The sequence below is a fragment of the Eucyclogobius newberryi genome, unplaced genomic scaffold, assembly GCF_026437365.1.
Source record: "Eucyclogobius newberryi isolate DKJ021-1_F unplaced genomic scaffold, fEucNew1.0.hap1 SCAF_14, whole genome shotgun sequence".
Classification (NCBI taxonomy): domain Eukaryota; kingdom Metazoa; phylum Chordata; class Actinopteri; order Gobiiformes; family Gobiidae; genus Eucyclogobius; species Eucyclogobius newberryi.
Genome location: NW_027315768.1, coordinates 13,541,305 through 13,567,984, shown reverse-complemented (window position 1 = coordinate 13,567,984; position 26,680 = coordinate 13,541,305). Strand labels below are relative to the sequence as shown.

Sequence of the window (26,680 nt, the reverse complement as noted above, 5' to 3'; positions counted from 1 at the left end):
TCCGATAACATCTTGTGAGTTAATGGTAAAACGTAGGGTGCAGTGGTGTATTTTACATTTTTACTGTTCATTTGTAAACTTTGTAAAACAGTGTTAAACATCAAGGTCTAGTGTTACCTTCACTCAGTGGTCAATGACACGGTTCTATTTACTGCAACCTGATGTCCTTCCCCTGTAACTCTGGGACATGAGAAGTCCTCACCAGTCCCTGACCTTAGGTTTAAACACATTTAACAAGCCTCTATGTTTAACAGTAACTCTATTTTCCCATTATGTATATGTTTTTTTTAAAATTGTTTGATAAAATTGTGTTTTGAATTAATTGCTCTTTTTAATATAATTTGGTGCTGCATAACATTTTCTTTCTAGTATGTGAAGAAAAAATTGCGTAGACAGCATTTAGCAACATTTGTGGACTTTAGCACGTCCCACAGTATTGAATATTAAACCTGTATCTTGCTTTTATTCAATCATAGTTGTTTTTTATTGCTTGGAAAACATGCATTCCAACAATAAGCTGGGTCTCTCTGCACCACAGATCTGACCTGTAACTTGACCTGGTTCTGTCACTTACTTTTTTCCATAGAAAACAGATACATTTTAAAACTTTTTATTGATTCATCTCCAGCATATGCAATGTGCTGGAGGCTATGGCGGTGTGGATTTCCTGCTGACAAAGGCAAATAACAGTGTCTGTATGTACTTGCCTTTTCTAATACTCTTGTAATGTTCCAACATGAGACGGACTGTGAAAATCCCACCTTAGCTTTGGCGTATAATCTGATTTGGGTGCAAGTCGCGGTACATGCCTGTGTTACATAAATGCCCTGGTAATAAACAAGGGTCAGTAATGTTGGATGTACTGAATGAAAGGTTGTTTTCGAGTGATGTAACTTTAAAATGCTTGGCAGGTCTAAATTCTGTGATAACTTAGCATTTTATAGTGTACATTGTAACTTTACCGGTGTCTGCATGGAAATGTCTTGGCCCCTTGGGAAAAAGTAAAGTTGTATTGATTGATTGATTGATTTGCATAGAACGAGCCACAGCTGGACTTATTTATCTTGAATTTATTATATTAAGTGTTTTTATTGCTGAAAAAACACCTAGAAAAAGTTACTGTGATCACTCCACAGATCTGATCTGTAACATGGTCTGGTTGTGTCACCTGTTAGTCTCCATGGAGATGGATAAGTTTCAGGCATTAAGATACATTTATACTCCACAAATTGTGTCTGTTACCATAGTCTGAGTATAATGCCGTACTGTGGAAATTCTAGGCCAAGCAATAACATGCATATCTTTGGAGACGAGCAGGAGGCTGACATCTCACCAGGAGAGGTTCATTTGTGCACCGTTCATAAAGCTACATTGCTCCCTAATCCCATCTGACATTATGCATTTTAAGTTATTCTTAATCAATTTCAATTGTACTTTGTGCACCAAACCTAAAATAATGTCCATGTTTTTTAAATTACAGGTGACCTCAACAGAAAATGCTCACGTGAGGGTCTCCACCCGCTGGGCCCGGCCAGCGCTCACCCAGAAGACATCTTCAGACTGGGCCTTAGTGGAGGCTCTATGTCCCTCCCTTCCTCCCCTCTGTTACCCAGACAGTCCTACATGATGCCCCTGCGCCCCAGCAAGAAGTCACCAGGTACTGTAGTGAGGGGTAACCAGAAACTTCTCTGAGAAAGGTCGAATCTCTCAGCTTTTAAGACAGGAAAAAGTCATTGTTTTGCACATCCTACCATTCCAAGGAAAGGCTGAATGGCTGGCTAAAGTATGTGTAGAGCTAACTTTATTTATTTATTTTTACTTATCTTTTTTCACTTTTTGAATTCGTATGGTTGTCTCACTCTTTGGCTGTGAAGCGCACTTCCTTTTTTCATTAAATGGATATATATTTTGCACAAAGGAAAGCTATGTTTATGGATGAAGATGGCTAAATGAACAGGGTCGTGCCAGGAAGCCATAGCCCAGCTAAATTAAATAAAAGCTGTAATTTTATTTAAACCAGGAGAGACTTAAATGGACATAGACAAATGACTGAGGTGCCAGGAGTAGTTTAGAATGGATCAACTTTGATGAATGGAAAAAGGCAGCAGGAGGAGATGCCATTAACGTGATTATGTGAGAGAATGACGGATTTGTTTTTAAAAATACTCCAGGGTGAACTAGTGGTGAAGGGACACAGATGAGATGAGAGGCTGAGGAGTCTGAAGGTTCTGCTGCAGCGGCTGAGTTTGAACAAAGGATGGCTTGTAGAGCAGAGCTGTAATAACAAGAAATAAGATTAAAAAAAAAGGCAGGGTGGGTGAAGTGTCTTGCCCAAGGACACAACAACAGTGTGCACTATTGCCCCCCCTGTGGCACCTGTCAGTCCAGCAGTCTCCCATCCAAGTACTAACCAAGTACTAACCCTGCTTAACGCCTGAGATCTGACCAATACTGACTAGTCTACTATTATAGTTTACAGTATATTTACAGTATGTTGTTAAATGTCATTGTTATCTGGAGTAGACAGATCTAAAACATATATGACGAGACCTTTTTTATAAAAGACAGCAGCATTATTACATCTATTTTTATTTATTTCTACTTTTCATCAGGTCAAAATAAAATCAAGTAGTCCTAGAAGTAATAGTAGAGTTAATAATAGTTGGTAACAGTCTTAAATATTACACAGATCAAGAATCAAGTAATTTAACCCCAAATGTATAAGTTTTTTCATTTTGCTCCTTTGTCGCTAAAATACCTCTGTAGAATGTGGTCTCGTTAAAGTGGACTCAACTTCTCTTTCACAGTCGGCTCAAACTAAGTTACTTTAGTTACACTTTTAGCCCATCATTCCCCACATTACTTGAATAATTCCTCCTTCGTCTTCATCCCGGTGTGTAGTTGTCAAACACGGCCTCTTATCCAGCGTTGTGTTTACGTTTTCCGGTGCCCTAATGGCTCCATGTTTACAGTGGAGCTAATTGTCGGCATTGTTGGCTCTCTCAGCTCCTTTTTCATGCACCATCTCAAAGACACTCTTGTCAACAGCTGTGTGAGGTTTCAAAGGGCTATAACTAAAGCTTTGTAGTTGAACTTGTTTTATCCTGAATCATTGTGTGCCCGGGACTTGGCAGGAGGAAGAGAAATCTTTAAAGTTGTCAGTGCAGCCATACAGTTTTTATAAAGGTTGTGTCTTTGATCCGTAGGTGAGTTAATCGGAAAACATCTGGAAGTCTGTTTACTTGGCTGGATGGACGCAAAGTCTGGAAATGCATTGATGTCAGTTCTTGGAAGGAAAACAACATTAAAGTCTGATGATTTGAGCTGTTATTGTGTTGCTCATTTGTGTTTTCAAAGTCCACATGGCCTCTGTTAGTGTGGCACATGTTATTCTGTGATTCGATTTGGGTTTTAGTTCAGTTTACGTCACTTTTGGGTCGATCCTGTTCACGTGCTCAACTTCTCCACTCCCAGAACTTTGCTTTACTATGTATAAATATTGAGTGTAATGCGGTGCTGGAGGTTCCTGTGCAGGCCTCACTGGCAGATGACAAACGGTTGAGTCAAAAGGAGGACATTGAAAATCCCTGGGTAAAATCTGCGCTTACTACCTAAAATGTTTAGCACACTCTTACTTCACTGTCCATGTAAAAGTAGTGATTGTTTTAAGCTTGTTGCAAAAATACTTCATACATACTACTTCATCGCACCAGCAGAGGCAGGCCTGGCAGTCTGTGTATACATTATGACTTGGCCTTTAAGTATTCACACATTATTAAAGGTTTTACCACAGGAAATGTGTACTACAAGTGCCATTCTTAATTTGTTTAACTCTATAAGCAATAACAAAATGAGACTGATGAGAGCTTTGTGATAATGATGTCATTTGAGATTTTCAGTATTTCCAACAACTGCTGAACCACTCACCTCCCATAAAACACAAAACCCACATTTACAGATGAGCTGGGTGCTGGGACAGAAAGGAGACGAGGAGCCCAGGTTAGACTCGTGAAGGTTAAAGGGGCCCCGGGGACACGAGACTGGGGGGGGGGGACATCATTAAAGTCATATGCCCACTGCTTGTGCTCTGAGGCAAGGAAAAGCAGGAGAAATGGACTGACAAGATGGAGTGTTATGAGAGCTCCTGTGGTGAAAGGCCGGGGGGAGGGGCCCCGACAGGTACGTGTGAAAGCCCAGGGGCCCGGGGTTCACACCTCCTGTTAATAAACATGTAGTGGAGGAGAGGTCTCAGCCTGGTGAGGAAGACGCCGCGTGTCATAGTGTTCTGCGACAATCACACACCGGTACAGAGAGGTCAACGTTATATCTGCGTCACTTTGGTTTAACATATATTTGTGTGTGTCCTTGTGATACGCAGGCAGTTGTACTTTTCCTCACTTTTCAAAAGGTAGAGCTCACGGTGTTCGAGAATGTGATGTTCTGATTTCAAATGGAGAGCAGGGGCCAGTATATCACCACTGAATCCCTAATATCTCAGCATTTCTTAATCAGATCAATATCAGTCTGGTAATTATTTTCATCTCTCAGAGTTCAGAGGGGCATGATTGACGGGTGGATTAGCCAATCAGGGACACACATGGTCCGGCCGTGTCAAAGCAAACATGGCTGCTGACGAGGAAAAATGAATGAATCTGATGGCACAGTTCTGTTTAAGTTTATTCAGGAAGCAAATCTATCACAGCTAAGTGTAAAAGTGGCATGATGCTTTATTTTTGTGGATATTGTGGAAATATTTAGACTTTTATCAATGACTATTTGTTCATTGTCTTTATTACACTATTTAAACTGACTGAAAATGAAAGTTAAATGAAAGAAACCGGTTAAGCCGTGACAAAGAACTCGGGGACAAAAGAACGGAATAGTTACAGAGTTGTTTACACGTTTCTCATAGGCCGACGTGCCTGATTGGACATGACAAAAGTGTATGATTCTAAGGGGACGATTTATAGAAATTATTAAATCCCATGATTAGGCATCTCACGGGACACTGTTCTGCTTTATAAACTTCATTTCTCTCTAATTATGATAGTATTCAATTGTTTCTCGCAGCATAAAAATGTTATAACTCATATTTATGACCATTGAGTTGGATTTTTGACGTTTTGCTTCATTAAGGCCATCTTGCACTTGTTGACATCATCAGCGGTTTAGTCAGTTGAAAATAAAACCTAATCTTCTGGGTGTGTTGCTGCTAAACTAACCCGACCGCTCTCAACATCCTCAAGTAATTTTCCCATAACCACACAATCATTTGACTCCGATCCAAACATGATCAAAACATGTGATTGATTAGTCTGCGCTCGCATTTGTTTTCCCATAACTGTTTGTCGTTTAAACATTTCTTTTTTCCCCCCCATTTAGCTGTCACCAGGCTCTTTAGAGGAAGTGGTTTTGCCGATTGAGAGAGCATTTTGCGGCTTGGCTTTGCTTTCTGACAGATTGGATAATACGCAGCAGTTCGGAGCACCCCCGCTCGTGTTGGGTTGATCCGGGCTTGAAAACTCCACGCGGGACAAAAGCGGAGGGTTGAGTTGATTAGGGAGTGACGGATGCCGGGGCCACAGAGTCCTGGTGGTGTTGAGTACCACGGCTTTGATCAGCTAAACCCTGAGCTTAACCATGAAACGCAGCCGTCCGACGTTTGTGGAACAGCACCTCGCTAATGGCTCACAGGCCGCTGGAAGGTGCTGCTGAGGGGGAGACGGTTACTGCAATGTGGCGTGGAGAGATCAAGCTTTCTGCAGCTCAAAGTCAAAGCACAGAATGTCATCTGTTATGGAGGAAATGTTCACTTCAGTTCAATGCAAGTGCAGGTATTAGTCGTGGATTCTAGTTGTTTAGCAGTATACGCGATATAAATCATACTTATGATTCCAAGCAGGGTTGTCAAAGTAATTCACAATAACACAAGATGCTCATTTGAAGTCTGGATATTGAAAAAAATAGCACAAATAGGACAAAATCTGAAGTTTTAGAATGTTCTTGATTCTTGACTTAAATGGTCATTGTCGTCTTTTTCTTGGTATCAAAATTGAATATCGAGATTGTTTGGTCAATTAATCGTTTATGTTTTAGTCCACCAAAATGAGTATTAGTTGGCTATTTTATTTTATTTGGAAAATAAATAATTATATTGACCATGGAAGAAAGGAGGTGGTGTGGAGTGAGTCAGTTTGAAATTTGTTAGTGAATTGAGCCGTTTTACTTGTAGTTTTGTTAAAAAAATAAAAAAAATAAAGTAATTGTGTGAACTCTGATCTTATGGTGTTGTCAGTGCACTTTGGGTCTAGTTTCAAGATCTTTTGCCATGACATTGCGTCGCCTCCTTTTGTTGTCTAATGGATACACAAGGCATGTTTTAGTCAATCAAGAACATCTTAAGTCGACTACATATCTATTAAGTTTAGCTATATATAAGCCATGAGTGCTTTTGTCATCCAAGCAGTGAGTGAAAGCTTGTCAATGACATTTAAACTTCAGAGCATTATGTTTAAGATGTGAGGCATTATTAATTACTTTCCCTGTAACATATCAAGCATGGATACATGTTGATAATAAACCTAGTATATGTTACTTGTATCTACACTTAAAGCTGTTAAATGCTACTAGATCTGAAATAGAAAATGTTTAAAACCATAAATCTTTCATAAAAATCCCATTTGACCTTGTAAGTAACCATTTGGTTGAGCACTTGTTCACAGAGCTCTCTCCCAAACTGCAGCTCCCTCATCTGACCCGCTCACTCTCCTGGGTAATCTCCACAGTGACCTCCACTGGCGGCACAAGGTTACTGTGCCTTTGTCAGATTCATGGCCCGTGTCGTCCTTGGGCTGTTCTTCTAAGAGGATTGCATGTGTAAAAAAAATATTCTTTTAAATGCTGTCGTTAAATACGCACTTTCATCACTCCATGTTTACAGCTTGCAGTTTATGCCCGAGGAGTTGTGCTGTAATGTCCAATAAGAGGTACCAAACGTCAAGGTGAAACATATCTAGATGTCTTTTTTACACCTTCGCCCACCTTGAATGCACCATAAAGGAAGTACTCGCACAAATGCATTGCTGATGTGGGCTTTGTATCATTTTAATTAACACCGAGAAGATTTCGGCCACCAAAATGAGCTTTTTGTGTGAGCAACTTGAAAAAGTTTTATAAAAGTACTTTGGATGCTGAGTCATTTATTGATAAACCATGCAGGTGTCCACATGACCAACGGGGAGCATAGACTTTTGCTTCTTGAATAGAAGGAGCTAAAAATGCGTCATCAAAGCTTTTACTCCGCTGCATAGGGAGAAGGCCCGCTGAAGTCCTGCTGATTTGGGGCACTTAAACTCTGTTGGAGAACTAAACTTGGCACTTAACATTTAATTGCCCCTGCAGCTTTTAGCTTTAAGGGCTGCAGCAGGTTGCAGTGGCTTTACTTAGGTTAGCAAAGAACAGAACAGTATTCAGGTCAACTTTATGTCAAGAATTTCAAGAACAGTTAATCACAAATAGTTAAGTTAGATAGATTTGTGAGCATGGGAGATGGTGCATATATATAAAGTTAGTCTTAGGGATCATCTCAAAATGGGTTGAAGCTGAAAAGACGTAATTTTTTTCGTCTCTCTCTGGACCCCCGCCCCCATCAAAAGACGAAAGACTGGCTTCACATAAAATTTTACGCGTTGACAAAACGATAGTAGCTTGATAGACCCTGCTCACCTCTAGTGAACATCTCTGAACATCCTTTGGTATGTTTATCAGTAGAAGTTATGAATTCTCCAAATAATGTCACCTGTTGCACATGTTTGTTTACTCAATCCACATGGTCCATGGCGCGCCGTGGCCAGTGCGGGGAGCGGGGCGGGTGCTCCCTTGCACAGGCCACTGCGCGCCGTGATCACAACGCACCGCGCGCACGAGCCGCGGTGCGGGCTGCGGTGTGGCCGAAAAACAAGACGTTTTGACGCTCATCCAAGAGTCATTATCAATTTGCGAATTTAGACCGGGAACTCAGATATTTATTCTATTCTGTGGTAAGCCCTGCCCACCAGGCGGGCCCTCCTGAAGTAGAATTGAATTTGAATTTGGACACAAATGGTTCTGATTAAAATTTGAGGAATTACAGGGTCCACTACCTGCTTTGCCTGAAATGTTCCACAGTATGTACCAATAATCGTGAATACTCATTTATATCGTGATGTTGCTCCTCACAATAATCATAACTCTAAAACTTGATCTAGTCATCCCTCTTCTGCAGTCTAGAGCACCAGACTGTCTCTCGCCATCTCCAGCATCTCTCCTCAAGTGACCTGTGTATTGACTCTCAGCCAGTGTGGCAGTGGGGAAAACTGATACCTCTCAGAGCTCAAGCCCTCTCCTCTCCACTCCAGTGCACCCTTGTCACGGCTCCTTATCACAAGCAACCCTCGTTTTATCTCCAATACAATCTCAATTCACCCTCCGCCTCCAACCGCACGGGGAATCGATGCTCCAGCACACTCACACCTCCGCAGTAAGTGCTGGCTAATGCCAGAGTTCAAAGTTGGAATAGTTGAAATGAGGCAATCGCAGCAGCTTTGAAATGATTGCACTATTTTGCTCTTGTTTTAATGAGCTGCTCACTGTATGTAAGATAAAATGAAAGTTGTATTAAATCAGTAGAAAACAGTAGAAAACAGACGAAATTGCAATGTACTCTTACTTCAACTTAGGTATTGGAATTGGACATATATTGCAATTAAATCAAAATCGCAATTTGAATGGACGCAATTAGGAAATCACAAGGACTGCAATTATTTAAGTAAATTTTATATTTCCCTCTTTGCTCAAATGTTAATGGCCCTGGACATGTTTAAAAAGTGAACTTTGAACAGAATCCTGCTATTAAAACACAAATTGCAAATCTAATCTCTGCTTGTTCAGCACTAGTTGTTTCCTTCCGGGCTGAATTTTGATCTGTCAGATTAGCAAAGTTTAGCCCATGATTTAAATTCCAATAGTTTCTCGGTTACTATGGTGTAAGTAAGCCTTTTCATTCATAATGACGCATGTGTTAGCCAAGTCTTACAACCACAAAGTAATCTTCCCAGCTCCAAACGCTTGCACTGCCTCCTTTAGACTTCACCTTATTTGCATTACAAAAGACAGTAGCTGTTATATAACTTCCTATTTCATACATTTTTATGAAGGTCTTTGTGAGTTGTTCTTTCCCGAATATTCCTGCACTATAAATCTAAAATGTTCAGTCAGCTTTATCAAGTACCATCTATCTTCTTATCCGTGTGCGCCTCTCAGCAAATACCACGGCTAACTGACTTTTCCCAAAGCACTCTGAATAGCAAAAGGATCCATCCAGCCCATCCTCAGCGGAATATATTATTTTTCACTTTTTGAATTGACGCATGACATTTCGGGACAAAAAGCAAGTTGTGGGCGCATACAAAGAGGAGTCACTGTCATATTCAGACGCCGAAATGCGAAGGAGTCGGAGTCCATCTTGAAGTATGCTGACTAAAGTCCTTGATCACTTCCTAAGCATGAACAATCCGCTCTTTGACAGGGCATTTATGGCAGGGCCGGCCCGGTGGACAGGGCTATTGTGGTGCTGCGTGCGCGCTCATGGTCTCGTGCACGCTGACTGATGGAAGGCTGCTCGAGGATTCCTGAGCGTAGGTTTGATTACCGAGGAGGAGAGGGCGCCGCATTCACAACTAACCCGGCCGCTTCACCCGCGAGACGGCTCAGTTTCATTCAGGATGACGGAGACGGGCCATGTGTGGTGCTTAAAGGGGAAGATACTGTGTGGTACTTAAAGGGGAAGATACCGTATGGTCTGTTTGGTCAGAGTTTGGTTGGTTGGTCAGTTTCAGACACTTCCTATAACTTTAATCTGAAGCATTCTGTGATGCATCAGCTAAAGATACAGATAAGAGTGTTGAAGCTAGACTCCAGAACTTGGCAAAAGATTTCAACAAAAAAAAACCTTTCCAGGTGTCAAAATACAGTTTATCTGTGTGACCTTGAGTTTTGTTTTCAAATTGGCCATGAGTTAAAGTTTATTGGGATGGGTAAAGGTGTGCCCGCATATATACTGTAGAAGGGTTTTGTGAGATATACATATTTTTCATGTGTTTTTGTATTTGGCTTGGACAAAATAAGCTTAAGCCCGGGTGAGTTTTACATTTGGAGAAGACGTATTTCCTGTGGCCAAAACTGTGTCAAAAATGTTGCAACTTTTGAATATGAATATTGAGTATATCATTTATTGTAAAAGATGCTGCAAAAAATAACTGATTAAAATGTTTTATGGAAAAAGTGAAGTAGTAATGTGATATTTATAAAATGGTTACATTTTACATTTGTCTGATAATTAAACCTGAACGTATATGTTTAAAGACATGTATTAAACACATTTGGATTGACATATCATCTAAAAATTGTCAGACTCGGAATACTAAGAAAATTTGAAAAAATCTAATAATTTTTGTTAATCGCCCAGCCCCAGTCTCGTCTTGTGGTAATTGTGTTTCGTCCTAGCCCAAATATGATATATTTATGTATTTGATTTGCACTGTGCATGTTAATGAACACCTATAACAAAAGCAGTTGTAAATGTCAGATTATAGCAAAAGTGCTACTTGTTGTCCCCAGGAGGGTAAGACGTATAAACCATTACAAAAATGTCAATTCCAAAATACCAACCACAACACAAAACAATAAAAGACTAAAAATAAAAACAATAGGCTGCCTGTGCTTTTTATGTCTGCTAGCCCAAATGATATACACCTATTCTGCTTGTTTGTTCATGTTATGTGTTTAATCTATTGTCCTTAATCTATTGTCCTTCAACTTCCCACTGCTCTTGTTTCCATCCAACACCCTTTCATGCATCCTCCTGACCACAATGCATATTCTGCTGTGTATCCACGTCCAGAAGGGCAGCATGATAACGCTTCTGCTGTCAAGATGAGATTTTAAACAGAGAAAATAGTTCCCATGCCTGACCCTGTCACATGTTAACGTTAGAACTTCTGAGCACCTCGCCAAAGTAGCTGCTCATTATCCGGCCTATTCTGTGGCACACAATTACCCATGATAGCACGCCACATGTTGCTCCCAGTGTCTTTGTTCCCCCTTCAGTGCTTTGTGGATCATCATTTCGCCGCATATGGTGGACATTAGTGAAACTATATGGCCCGCCTGTTGTCTTTGAGATAAAATGCTCTGAGATATTAAGTCTTTTGATCTGAGACGTTCACCTGAGCTAAGTGAGCTAGCTAGCACACAGCCTTCTCTGTCTCCAGGCCCATGTTAATTGGAGCTGTGTGACTGGCGGCTAATGGCTTGTGCCTGACTTAGCTCGTGAATGAGGTTTTTCATCTCTTATAGCTTTGTGCGTGAAATAACAGGCCACTTTAGATTAAACGTACTCCGCCCTATAGGAGTTATCGAGAGAAGAGACTATGCATTCAAGGATTCACCGCGTTGATGTGAGAAGTATACTAGTCCATAGGCTACATTTGTAGGTGTTGTAGCGCTGTATGGGCTACTGTATTTTCTTATTACGCATGAATTTATTACATTGGAAAAATCTTTCGAATTGTCAAAGTCCTATCTATGATAAACTATAAGAGGGGGGGCTCGATTCTTACAAAAAAACAAACTATGAATAATGAGCTAGCTAGGATCACTTATTGTATAGGCTATTTATAAAGTTCAACAGTAGGCTAAGTAAAGTGCTATCAGTTACAAAAAACAGGTCACAAGTTCTCTACAAAGAGAGTTATGCTCCATATTTCTGGAGACTATTGTCGGGCTGCAACAATTCATTGACTAATTATTACAAGTTGACAAAAATGATTACAGTTATTTAGAAATAAATAATAATAAATATGTCTTCACCTTTCCACTAAGTATTTATAACTATGGTCTTATAATACCCCACCAATTGATGAAAGAAGTGCATGCAAATCAGGTCAAATGATATATTGTATACGATCAATATACCAGTTTCAACACGTGCACAGTGAACATGCTTCCCCCTCGCTGTCTTCTCACTCTCTGTATTTCACGTGCAGTAACTTTAGATGGCACTGTGCATCAGTCTGTGTCCCACGCTCGGCTGGATGCAGTGACACTTCCAGATCATTTCCTCGGACATGCCCCGCTACAGACCCGCCTCTTTGCCCCCCTCCTACTCCACATAAACAAACTCACACCTCCCTGATGATTATCTCCATGCCAAATAACTGTGGTTTGACAGAATACTTTCATTGGGTTCGGGGAGTTTTGCACAAGGCAGTAATGCGAAACCAAGTCTATCTGTTAAGTTCTGATCTGATTCTCATGTTATGTCTGAGGTTACATACAGTATAGAGTCATCTGATAACTGCAGAGGAGGAGGAAAGGGAGGGTCAGGTTACGGTCGGTCAAGGCTGCAGTTGCATGGCAGTTCTTTGCGAAGAGGAAAGGAGTTGTTTTGAATGCACTGACTAAACATTGACGCCTTATGTAAGTCATTTTCACTTCCAATGTGTTGCTTCTGTATTGCCCTATATCCAGATTGTGCGTCATGTCATCATAGCGCATGGAAAGTTTTGGCTGGAATGGCAGGATTAAAGTCTGTACCGCAAAGTTGCTTGGAAGATGGTTTGGTTTTGGGGATTGCTATTTAGTCTAGTGTCTTTGCTGAATCTCCTGCAAGTGTAAGCAGTTCTGATGCCAGGGCTTAGAGAGATTTGAAGGCACATTGTATTCTACTGAAAAAAATGTAAGGGGCAATCCCATTTTCTCACGTATCATCTTACTGGCTCTAGGTTTAGCTTGTGTGTTCCCAAGGCAGCTTTAGAGGGGACAAATAATGCAAAATCAACTTTAATTATCTTTTAACCTAAGTTTTATTTTGATGGATTTGTGCGTGTTTGAGTAATGCTGTATTGTCCTGCAAGTGAGGCTCGAGTGCTCAAAAAAGCCCTGTTTTCACCTATTTACCATGATTATTTGAGACTAATAAGACTCATGTAGCATTAGAAAATGTTACAAATCAATTTTTCCAAAATAATAAAACATGTAAATGACAAACCGCTGCTTGTTATGGTGAAAGATCATTTCTGCTGTTTTGAACGGGAAGTCAATGAACTTGTTTCTATTACCAAGCCGTTTTAGATCAATATTGCAGTTTACAATAAACAACAGGTAAAATGATGATCTTTTAGTTAAAGTTCAATATAAAGTACCTAAAAAAAGCATAATACGCAAGCCAAGTTGTATTTTAGTGGCTTTTGGGTAGTTCTAGATCGACAATGCAGTATTTTAATGCTAAATTAGAACATTGAAATGAAACGTCCTCAATCTATTGTACAGAAGGACAATTCAAACCAACTAAATAACTTACTTTGTGGATGATTAACAAAGACGGTTCTCTTGATCTCTCTCTCTAGAAATTGTGTTGACATGTTGTTGCTAGGGATTTTGGGCTAATGAGGTTGCTGGAAGTTTTCAGTAGCACAAGTTCATGGAAGGAGTGAGTAAGCAATCCTGCATAGCTATGGGATGTTCTAATTTAGTCTCATTCTGCGCAGCCGGCTAACCCCGACTCCACTTTGAAGACAAACGCTTCCTCAGTGGACTTGTGCATTGTCCTAGATCTATCATGGGACTCTTTCCAAGACACGTGTACCTACATCTACTCTCATCCATCCTCCCTGTGATAAGAACACACACTTTAACAGAAAAGTCAAGTAGAAAACACCCTTTGTATTTACTTCTACGGCCGTTTCAAGCCCTTTTTAAAAGTTCGCCAAAAGGTTAATTGCTGCGGTTTCCTGCTTGTAGTTTACATTCCCAGCACTGGCTCGCAGTGTTTGCTGCCCCAGCCGTACTGACAGCGTTCTAGGGTTCGTCAGACAGAGCCAAGCTGCGATGAGAGCAAGGAGAGGGAGTGGAGAGAGAGGGGAGAGCGCGAGCGAGCGCAGCCAAGCCCGACCAACTAAAGGCACCAGCCCTCTCATCTCTCCCATCCCATCTGGAAGACGTTAATACAGTGACAACTCTCCTCTGCCTGCCTCGTCGCTCTCCGCGCTCGCAGTGCTGTAGTTGCGCTTGTGTGTCCTTATCTATTTCCCTGATATATTTAGCCTTTTTTCCCCCTTCTTCTTTGGTTTGTGGCAGGTCCGCTCAGGAAGCCCAAATATGTGGAGAGCCCTCGTATTCCGCCCGATGCCATCGCTTCAACGTTGAGGAAAGTGGATACCTCCCACAATGGTGAGTTTGAACGTACTCATGTTGCTTGTCTTCTTTCTTTATACAATCTTTGCAGTCTAAGTATTTTTGTGATTCAACAAGTTTGTAGAGAAAGGGGCTTCATTAGGGGCTTGTCAGCGCTATATTTATCGTGGCTGTCGCTGTTAGTGAAAGTGGCAACATTAGAAATTGTAAAAGTTAAGCAAACTTAAAAGGTTGCTTGTAAGGTTTTTAAAATAGTAACTTAAATTGGTATCAGACATTTTCTAATCTGCTTGTCATGGGCTAACAAGTTCCCCATTCTTGCTCTAATGGTCCCTTTAAAAACTAGCGGTTAAGTCCATCATGGCACCCCCCTTTTTACAAACACACAATATTGCAGTGTTTATTTGAAAGCGCGTGTTTGGATTACAGAGGAGCCAGTGTTCTTCCATGTGGAGGCATTGTCTAAACCCAAGGACCAGCAGCTCGTTTCTGTGGAATGCAATGAGAATTCCTATAAAACTCCATCATGGGACCTGGTTGGTAATTGCAATGTATTGTGTGCACATTGTTTTGTTGCTCGGTGGAAAATTGACAGACTTTCTTTCCATAATAAGTTTTGTGTTATCTTTAAGTATGGCAAGTTGGCTATTATTGTGCGCAGCCGTCACTGTTGTGTTGACTGTTACATACCAATCCAGGCGGGTGTGTCTCGGGGAAGATAGAAGGAGCCACATAAATGTCGTCTCGAGACAGCTGTTACATGGGCATTTTTAGTAAGCTCATGTTAAAAGCCCTATTTTGGGAAACACTGACTTTAGTTTAGGCAGAAATCTGAGTTTTGTTATTCTACAGCAACAAGGTCACCTGCTTGTATTGATTTGAATGAAAAATGTGGTGCTTAAACTGACTTTATACCTGTTTGTTTCCATAGAATGTTATTGCTTGACTTGGAATGTTCCACAATATGGCATTCAACTTGTTTATCTTTCATTGACAGTTGTTGCCTTGGCAATGTTCGCCTTGTCTGAGTTTGTTTATTTATATATGACACATTGGTAAGAGAGACACACACTAAAAATGGAAACTACGCCGAATACAGATGAACCAGTTGAGAAAGCACCATTAGAGCATGTGGCGAACCCCTTTAACATAGTGCTCCATTAGACATTCTTTTTTCCTGTTCATGATCACTTTTCTCCAGATCATACCCTCCAAGGTTAATAATAGTTCATTTAAATGTACAGGATCTAGAATGTGCTTTGAATTAGGGTGGTCCGTCTGTTCGGAAAAATGTGTGAAATCCATCTTTATGTCCTATTTTTCAGCGCAATATAATGAGCGCTTTGCTGAAAGATTCCACATCTAAATGTCACAAGTATGCAGGCAAAAGGTTTATCTTTCGCTCACTAAATATTCATTAATGTTCCATGCTCCTCTTTTAAATATTCGTATTTGCATTCTCAAAATTGTTCTTAATGGCTTGTGATTGCGATTTTGAGCAGCTTTGGAGTGAATGCATGCAATTAACTTTTAACAAGCAAAATTATACTCAAAATTACATAAAGATTATTATTATTGCATTTTGATGGGTATGAAATATTGACTGTGACGCAGTCCAGGATTTAGATTCATCGGAAGCAAACTAAAGGGTTTGAAAACATCTAGATCAGAGAATGCCAACCATTTTGCTTCATAGAAACATTAGACGGTAAATGTGAGAGATTTATTTTGCTATTCATACAATTTAAGGCTGTTGTCATCTAAATGACTTCTTGACCTATTAAAAACATGTCTTGTGCATCAATAATAGATTTATAGGGGCAAAATGTAGAGCTGGCAAATGATCTGACCAAATATCTGACCAAAGGTTTCCCTAGAAGATGACAGGATTTTTTCTTTCACTTGTAAAGTAAAAGCCATTAGTCGACTGGTGCTGCTTTTATATTGATCCGATAAAGCGATCAGAACAGGATGCAGCCAAATGAAGAAGGGTTCTTTGGCACGGGTTTGGAATCGGGTTGATTCAATTTACTGTTTTGGATATTATGCTATAGCTAAAAGCCACCGGGTCCATATTGTCAAATGATTCCCTCTCAAAAGTCATGGGAATTGTACTGGTAAATATTGAAACTTGCATTATTTGTCTGTGTTGGCAAACAAACGGTTAACTGAACAAGGCAGTGGAGATGTGAGGCGCAGGGAAATTTATGACATTTTAATGCTTCGTAACAGTTAGTCCAGCAGTAAAAGGCTGTCTGTCCTTGAGTCGTACATGAACATAAGACATGAGTCCAGACTATTAGCTTCGGGGGGACTTGTTCTAAAATGTTGATGCTTTCTTTTTTACTGCATGGCATCCAAGCATCTGCCACTATAATGAGTTCACTAATTCACAGAAAAACGTCCTTCCTCTTCCCACTGAGATACAATACTTTGCAGGTGAGTGGTCTAAACACTGATAAATAGTCCCAGTATGAGAAAGAGCCATCACATTTAACTAATTAGGTCCAATTAGTCTATAAAACATGACTAATGGTGGTTAATTGGGACAGGCCAGCTGCGGCTAGAGGAAGAACCGTCTTTGGCTAAACCGTTTTACAGGCTTTTTTACAGGCTGTGATTTAGCTGCTGTTACATCAGTTCACCTCCACGTGGTGTGTCAAGGGCATATGTGATGTACTTATGTCAGCTAGCATCTTTCAGGATGGGTGAGCTTTGGCCAGAGTAAACAATGCATGTTTTTGGCTAACTTCCCTGACGGAGGAAGGTGCATTTGTGACTTTGTAGTGTGGCGGAAAGGTCAGTGCCAGAACAAGAGTATGATGGAAGGCAGGAAACAGTCATTTGGGAAGTGACGTGCGTGACATTTTAGGTCCTGAACTTCCGGGTAGGTGTGAAGGATGGGTCCATTGGCCTATGCTAAAGGGTACTCCTGTTAGGACGTGAATGACTGCAAAGGGATACTTAATCTTTACAAATTGTTTTGCTACTTACCACTGGACTGTTTATAACAATGTATTTCAAAAATTGGCCAAAAAATTATTCAACTCATTTTCACCTCGTGTAGTATTGATTTATCGATATTTGGTAATGATCTGCCTGTCTCTACCGTATGTATAATAATAGTTTTATAAGATAATAAAAAACAGATGACTTATAAAAACACTAACAAGAAAAAGCTCTTAACTTACTCTTAAAAAAATAATAAGAACGCTCTTATTTACAGGTGTTATATGGACAGAGAATATTGCACCAGGATGACTGACATTATTGAGTATGACAGTATTGCACATGAGTATGACAGTATTGCTCATGAGTTTGACAGTATTGCTCATGAGTTTGACAGTATTGCTCATGAGTATGACAGCATTGCACATGAGTATGACAGCATTGCACATGAGTATGACAGTATTGCACATGAGTATGACAGTATTGCACATGAGTATGACAGTATTGCACATGAGTATGACAGTATTGCACATGAGTATGACAGTATTGCACATGAGTATGACAGTATTGCACATGAGTATGACAGTATTGCTCATGAGTATGACAGTATTGCACATGAGTGACAGTATTGCACATGAGTATTGCACATGAGTATGACAGTATTGCTCATGAGTATGACAGTATTGCACATGAGTATGACAGTATTGCACATGAGTATGACAGTATTGCACATGAGTATGACAGTACGTATTGCTCATGAGTATGACAGTATTGCACACGAGTATGACAGTATGACAGTATTGCACATGAGTATGACAGTATGACAGTATTGCACATGAGTATGACAGTATTGCACATGAGTATGACAGTATTGCTCATGAGTATGAAGCTGAATGCCACGTGTTCAGGGCTGACAGTGTTTGTTATAAAGTCTGACAGCAGCAGGAAGGAAAGACCTGTGAAACCTTTCCTTCACACAGCGAGGGTGGATCAGTCTCTCACTGAAGCTGCTCTCCAGAGCGGACAGAGTGTCCTGCAGGGGGCGACACTCATGGTCCAGCATAGATGTGAATCTAGCCAGGACCCTCCTGTCCCCCACCTCCTGCACCGAGTCCAGAGCACAGCCCAGGACGGAGCTGGACTTCTTGATGACTCTGTCCAGCCTCTTCCTCTCCCTCTCTGTGATGCTGCTGCTCCAGCAGGCCACACCTACAGGAGCTGATGCCACCACTGAGTCATAGAAGGTCTTCAGGAGTGGCCCTGTCACTCCAAAAGACCCGAGTCTCCTCAGGAGGTAAAATAAGGAAAATATGTTTGGTACACATTCTGGATCTTTGCCAGTCCATTAAACTATACTTAGACGTTTACTTCTTGACCTTTTTTAATTAGCTGCTCCTGAGAACAGACTAAAAAAACGATAATGATTAAAAACATATCCTTGTTGATGAAACAATGTCTTCAAGTTCACAGATTGAGAAGAATGCCTATCATCTTCCTACTTGACCAGAATAGAGCCACACGATTGACCTACACCACGTCACATGTATTGCTTCTCATGAATGCGTTGTATATTTATATATTGTGTATTCGCGGGCCAGACTTCTATGTTGGTGGCTGCGTGTGGGAATGCCCGTTCGAGTGCCCGTGCTGCCGTCAGCCCAGAATTGGTTCAGCTGTGCTCCGGGCCTCTGCTTCTGTCAATCAGGCCCAACTGTGGAGTCCTGTCTGCCTGCTTTTCTACTCACACCCCCCATACACCACAACGCACCTGCTACTCCTGATTATCCCATCAAGTGTGCGCCTGCCACTGACTTTACTTCCATTTAGACAGGCTTCAGTTATACGACTGGATCCTTATCATCAATGATTTTTGTCTTATTGTGTCAAAGACATGACAAGTGATGATAGTGACTCATAGACCTGTTTAATTTGGACCCAGTATGAATGATCAGTTACATTTATGGATTTTTATGTTGAATTAAAAAAAAGAGAGAGAATTTGACATCATCAGTCAATATGCACGGTTTCACCTGGAAGAGTCCTGGTTCTGCCCCGATTATAAGTGCACTTTGTAACTTTTCTAGTGGATTTTCTGCTTTTATCCATGGAGATATTACTGCTTTTCTTAATGGATAAGATAAGATAAAATATTCCTTTATTGTCCCACATGGGGAAATTTCATTGATGCCACGCAGGTAGATACAGAGCTAGATACAGAAGTAGATACAGAGGTAGAGATATGTTATTGCTTTGAACTTGTAAATGTATCTGTTGTGCATGTATTCAATTAAAGGAGCTTTTCTTGCTAAAACGCATTGTGACAAATATTTCACGGGTAATTGGGCCTTCTTGTCTTTATTTAAATAAATGTGTTTTATAACCATATTGTGTACAGGCGTGTAACGCACTAGCATTTAAAGGGGCTGTACCGGATTTTTTACTGTTTTGAAATATGAAAAACTGAACTAGTCAATTTAAAACTCTTTACAGTAGTCCACACGTACCGCTCACTTACCTAATGCATTCACAGCATCCTAAGTATTCACCACAATGAGTTTTGCCGTCCTGGGTAAAGCTAACAAACATTAGCATGCTAACGCCACACTTCCCCTGCTTCTCTGAGAATAAAACAGTCTATTGCGCTGTGGTCTCCTTTTCACCCATATAGTTGTTTTTACAATATATCTGTACTGGGGCAATACAAATGTTACTTCATTACATGCAAAAAAGTCTGGTTAATGAACTATTTCTGTTTTTTATGTTTCAAAACTGGGAAAATCAGGAGCATCAGGTACAGCCCCTTCAACCCATTTTTGTTCAATCCATATTTTTTGGGAATCTCATAATAATAATTTTCATGTGTCCTATCCTAAAGCTAAAGCAATAAGACATCCATGGAGACAAGCAGGTGGCAGACCCTCCTCCTGAAAAGTTACATAGTGCACCTTTAAGTCCCTATTTGACCATGCTAGACTTTGTGATAGACGTTGTTTAGCTAATTTATTCTGCTTCTTGATTACATAGTTTTGTTTTGTTCGATTACAGATGAGGATTCCTTTGTCTTGTCATCCTTTACAAATACCATACAAACTATAGTACCGGTATTATTTTACTTGTCCACCTTCAAATCATCGCCAACCTTTATCCCACTTGGAATCTCAACTCGGCTCTGTCACTTTGCCATTACCTCCCGCCCGACCCTCATTTTAGGGGGAGATAATCTACTGTCAACAGTCTTATTGTCGGGGCCCCATCTGCGCTCGGCAAAAGGATGCTCCCGGTCAGCTCCGGAATGCGCAATAAGAAGACGACTCGGCGTGTTCTGGGGGGGGGACGACACCATCCCATCGACTCCAAAGTGGAAGCAGGATGCATGTTCTCATCGAGGCTTCATTAAAAACACAGCTACACGGGCCATTGTAATGAAACTCCAGCGGCTAACGAGCGCCGGCTGGATATGAACAGGCAGGAGCGGAGCCAAGGCCGCCCCATGTTGCCCCCAGCTCACAGACGCACCCGCCTCTCTGCCATATTTATTTGTCAATCGGTGTGCGGGGCTGCTATTGCACACCTGTTCTTACGCCTACTCATGCGGCTTGTAATCGTTGTGTTTGCATCTTCATTTCCTGCGACGTGATTGAGGTGCTTGGAGAAGACGTTTGTTTGTATATTTTCTGTTGAACTCGAGTAAATGAACTCTGTGGCGTAGACTTAACTTTCTTTTGAGGGTGCAACATCTTTTTTCTGTCCTTCTGTGTCCTTAGTATCAGAACAAAGCATTTCATAATTTAGTGTGTAACTCTTTTAATTTGAGATATCATAACATGGGGTGACCTCTCCTGTAACACTGCAGGGCTCACTACATGTTAAAAAAAAATCATACACTACTTAAAAAGATCATAAACAATTAGAGATAACATTTGATTAATTGCACAGCCACAATTTTTTGACAATAGAATGTTATAGTTGTAGTGTATGTTTAATATTTGCATACTATTTTACTATTTATACTATCTATACTTCAGGACAATATTAGTCCTGAAGTATAGGACTAATACTTCAGGACCCTCCCCCCAGAATAAAAATCTGAATCAGATCAGAAATCAAATAAATATGTAGTTTTAACACTCATTTTAGTATGGATCAGTATCTTTCTCCTTTTTTACAACCTTGAAAATTAACTCTGTACTGCTTGTCAAATTGAATCCAACATGCTGTTATTGACATTTTAACTGGAATAAAATATATTTTTGAATTGTGCTAGATTCAACTTATATATTACCTTAACATGAATAGATCAGCAATCCTCGTCACCCTAGTCCTAAATCAGAGGTCCGTGTTTCATCTGTGGTCACGGATTCCTGTAAAGCGTAGCATGAAAGTCTGTTGACCTTCACTTTGACCCCATGTATCATCATTTTCAAGTTATTCAGAACATTAGACACTTGCTTAGCTCGACTCTTCTTGTACACTGTAGTTGTAGCTAGACTGCTGTATTAAAAATAACCACCATCTTGTAACCATTAGTGTCAATAAAGGGATCTATGCCCCCAGCCTGCAGTAAATACAGTTTCAATTAACACAGCCTTTTAATTTGCCCCGTCAGACCAGAGTTTCCATTACGATGTTGCTCGTAATATGCAAAACTGTCAACATAAACCTTTTACAGTTTGCACAGTACAAACCAGCTTGGCCCGCCTCAGCCTATGCAACCAGTGGGTCGGGTACAAGACTATTAGTTTCAGAGGGCAGAACTTATGGACACTATGCTATTGGAGCTTAGGTTAAAAGATGAGAACATGTGACATTTTTGTGAACTTTTCTGTTGCTTGTATCCATGGAGATGTTATGCATGTTTTTCTAGCTATACAAACACAAATTAAATTAATTGAACAAATGTTTAATGTCTATAGTGTCTTAAAGGATATTATTTTAACGGTTAGAATTGCATGTTTGTTAGAAAATAAAGCTGTGAAAGTTTGTTTTTTTCCAAAAATAAGAATATAATATATGTTTTGTTTTGACCTTGAGCTTAAACCCTTAACCCCTGAGCTTGTCCTGGTGTATGTATGTTGTATTGGGCTTCTGGTGTTGATTGTCAAAATCTGTATTTTTACTGCCGCTACTTCTACAACCTGCATGAGTTATTACCGTTACCCTCTAATCAACCGTACTTACATAGTGGTTTCTCCTTTTACGTATTCTTAAATGCTTTTCTTGTGGTGGGGGTCTGCCACCAGCCTCTCCTGGTGGTGGGATTGCTTTGCTCAAGTTGTTCCACAGTATGGAATGAATACAGAGGTGTTATCAGTCCTGTCAGTAAAAGCATGTGGTATGGAGGAAGTTCAGACTTTGTAAGAAGAAATTGATATTGATTGTTACTTTTATCGCCCAGCTCTACATTGTGGTTTGTAAATTTGTATTGAGTATCAAGCCTTTACATAGCAGTGAAATTTGAAATATTATAGTATCATGACAACCCAATCAGTCACTTTATACAACTCTTTGCAAGAGGGTCCTTATACTATTGTCACTATATTGGGGCTGTGCATATCTTGTAATCAATATTGATACATTTTCATCCATCAATTTTGATGATAATAATTCTAAAGTTGATGGAGTTCATTCACACTTCCCAGTGCCAATTCAGATGAAAAAAGATTAAAATAATAATGAAGATCTCATATTGCCAAGGGGAAATCGATCAACAAATCATCAAATGGATATTAGCGTTTTAAGCCTCATAAGCTCTTTCAGCACTGCCAAACAATCTGCCAATTTGGAGAGTTGTGTTGTAAATAAATGACAGCAGTCTATTTACTTTGTTGGAAGAAACAATTATAGGATCATATCTTTGGTGGCACATCACGCTGAGACGGCAGTAGCTTGCTTTTCCCCCTGTAATGTTTTGGCTCGTCGTCAGCGCTGTGTTTCTTATTCTGTCGAGGCAGTAATTCCACTGACCTCAGCAATGTTACAATAGAGCAGTAACATCCCCAGCCAAGTCTGAAAGCAGTCGGTGTGCAGGGGACAGGCCTATTATGACTCTGTTTACAAGGAGCAGACATTTACGGGAACCAGCTCGATGTACGCTATTCAAATGTGGCTGTCAGAGTTGGTTTTGGTTGTGATGCATTTGGCTGTCACCGACGTGGGACTGTGGCGCAGCGGCAAAGAGTGATGGGCCGATGATAACGTTTGCATTATTCACAAGCAATATTGGTTTATGGTTATAAGCAATCGAATGCAAGATGATTGGACAGCGGCTTCATCCAAAGTGAGATTACAAATTGATTTGAGTAAATATGTAAACAAGCACGTCCAGAAGTATGCAGCAGACCTCCGCCAAGGCCGTGCCAGTATCTCCACATGTGTAGGACGTAATTCTGGTCATGGATTTGAATTGGTTCTAGGGTAAATGCATTCATTTAGCAACAAGGCCTCGCGTTCTCAAAATTGTAAATGGTCACATTTATCTAGCATATTGTATCAATTCTACAACACAATGTTTTTTTTTTTGGCTTTTATTTTTGCTTCCTGACCTGACTCATACCTTGGTCTGGTGGCGGTCACACTTGTTGCCACCACACGTTTTTTGAAGCTACAAACTGCTTATCAGATTTTCCTCAACGCAACTCGACTATTAATATCTGATTTCCATTATCCTTGAGGTTTATTTTATGACTTTGCACAATTGGTCTTGGCTGGTTGTGAACCGGGTGAACTTTCCCATAGTGCAGTGCATTGATTTTCGGCAGTTTGCCTCTGATATGGGAGTGAGTCATGAGTTGTATCTGACATATGTGTTGCCTTATATCTGTCTCTGTCCTCACGGTTTGTCAATCTGACACAGCGCTCTGGCCAGGTTCCAGGGCGACTGATTGGTTCTCCCAGGCAACTCACTCCAAGTGGTTTTGAAGAGCCAGTGATGAAGTAATCCGGTCACAAGCATGTAATAAAGATGCGGTTGATGGATCTGAACATACTGAGCTTCAAACCACAGCCTAAAGTTGAGGATTGGTGTGTGGAAATTCAAGGAAAATCTGTAAGAATTATTCAAATATAGTGTGTACAACTATGTGATCCTATCATGTAGAATTTGACCCTAGAAATCGAATAAATGACTTAGTTGAACACAATTGAACACAAGTGTTTCAACTGGCTTTAAAGTTGAAGAAACCAACTTTTTTTTCTCATAAATTATTCAGTTTTGTTTCCCCCCCAGAAGGTGTATTGTAAAAGCAGATCTTTATGACAAATCCAGACCACTGCACTGTCTACATAGTAAAAACTAGTTTACAGGATCACAAACTTGTAAGAAATAGCCATGCTTTATGACACTTTGGGATGAGAGCTGATTGGCTGATCCACTCTGCTTCCCCTGTGTGTCTGAAGAAGCTGTTCCAACACTGTGCTCTTGCCCAAAAGCTAATCTGCTGAATGTGAATACTAGAGATGTACCAAAGAGTCTGGGAGAGTAGGTGGGTTTCATCCTGGCTCTCTGCCTTTCCCCATCAACACAACACATGCTCCATAGGTAAAAATCCTCCAGGTCCTGACTAAGCCTAGCACAAGAGCACCCTCACTGCTCGCCGGAATGTCAAGTAGTATTGCTTCTTAGTATCAAGACCTCATTGTTGAGTACAAGCTCGAGCACCTGGGATTGATGCATCCCTAGCTTTAATCGATATGATGCTAGTGAAGGCTACATGGCTACAAGTACAGAAAGGATCAGTGCAAGGCAAGTTTATTTGTAGAGAACGATTCATACACAAGGCAATTCAAAGTGCTTCACACAACAGGAAAAATTGCATTAAAATCAATCCACTGATAGTAGTTTGTTCAGGAGAAAACAACTGAATTGAATAACGTGTGATGTATGTAACAAAGTACATTTTAAGTTGAGAAGACATTTTATTATAGTACAAGATAGTCGATTCAATTCTTTATATTTGGCCATTGAGGCAGTATTTAGGCAGATCTAATTAGATGTTCATTTTGAAACTTTACCTTTTTATCATGACTAAAACTTCAAAAACAAGCTGTAGGCAGGTTCCACCAATTAACCAAAAACCTGCTCGCCCAGGAGACGAGTGGCGCTCGTAAACGTGTGATAAGAAAGGTTCCCTCTTCCTCTTAATCAGGGGACAGGTAGAGAAAACATAAATGAAAGACTGTAAAGATATGCACATTTATGGTGAATGTAAATAGTCTTTATGGAGTGAAATTGGGTAAAACCAGGATTGTGTTTAACTTTTATCCGTTGAGCTGTGTGGACGAAATGCAGATGGATCAATTACAATCTCGATATTGCCTTCAATGTTTGTCCTGCAGATTTTTTTCTTTATTATTGAGGCAGTTTATTCTGTCTATCTTTCTCTAATGGACATAGACATTTAATTCATTGATTGACTGTTCTTTTGACTAAAATGAAAGCGTAATAATCCAAGGCCGTCTTTTATACCAGCCAGTTAAACAAACTTTTATTCCTCACATCTTTAGTCCGAGAAAATTAGATTCATATAACTATCACCATCTTTTAGAATATCAGCTCTCGTACGCCACAGTTCATTTCAAAACATGCATCTTTTTACACTTTAGCCTTGAATCTTCTGTTAACTGTGCATTCAGACAGATGCAGGAAAACACTGCGTCAAATTGATTCTGATGTCTGATTCCAAAAGGTTATTTGAGTGCACCTTTTTCGCTTTTGTGCAACGCTGCATCCTTAGGCCTGTTTATAATTAATTCTACATGTCCTTCAAGCTTTGGAGAACATCACCGTCTCCACATCAAAGACAAGTGTTTTCATAGGGGAACTGGCACTAAGGCACTAAAGCTGCATCAGAAACACGCTAGCGTCAGAGACCACAAACCTTGGAAGAGACATTTGTATACATTAAAGTTAGAGGAGGAACATGGTGTACCAAAACCCTGGCAACTTTGAAAACATAAAAAACACTATATGTATTAGATATTTCACTATCGTATACGGTGCGCAGTGTGGGTTATTTGTCATGGAGCGCTTTAGCCTCCTGAGAACACTGACCTCATGCGATATTCTTTTATTATTGTGGTCATAAAAATGCTCTTGACCAGTAGCACCGCAACAGGCACTTTATGGCAAAAAGGAGGAAAGCATTAGTCACGTCAGTCGGAAAGCCTTTACTTTTGTAAATGTATGTGAGGGGGTCGTGGTGTTGGACTTCAAAATCAAAATGTTAACTTATCTTAACCAGATCATGTCATAATCAATCATGTGAGTTGTTGCCTGAATGGTAAAGTTTAGATTTATCTGTATTAAAAGTACGCTGACTGCCTTGAAGGTGGAAAAGCACTATAGAAATACTATAATAATAATATATTATGAAAACAAAATTTTGACCCCATGTTGTTTTCTCTGTATATGTTGCCAATTATAGCCAGGCACAGTTAAGCTTTTCACTGCTATGCAGACAATCTGCAGATTTACTTACCTGCAGGCTGCGAAATAGACGAG

General features: G+C 40.3%; 1 protein-coding gene across 4 annotated transcripts in view; it reads left to right on the top strand.

Annotated features, from left to right (window-relative positions):
* Nucleotides 1-26,680, top strand: part of tanc1b (tetratricopeptide repeat, ankyrin repeat and coiled-coil containing 1b) — a 117,868-nt gene that overhangs the window by 19,086 nt on the left and 72,102 nt on the right. For all 4 annotated transcript variants that reach the window (XM_072444339.1, XM_072444338.1, XM_072444340.1 and 1 more), the window contains exons 2-3: nt 1,481-1,657; nt 14,176-14,268. In XM_072444339.1, coding sequence (XP_072300440.1) covers nt 1,481-1,657; nt 14,176-14,268 — 270 coding nt within the window. The remainder of the gene's footprint in view (nt 1-1,480; nt 1,658-14,175; nt 14,269-26,680) is intronic.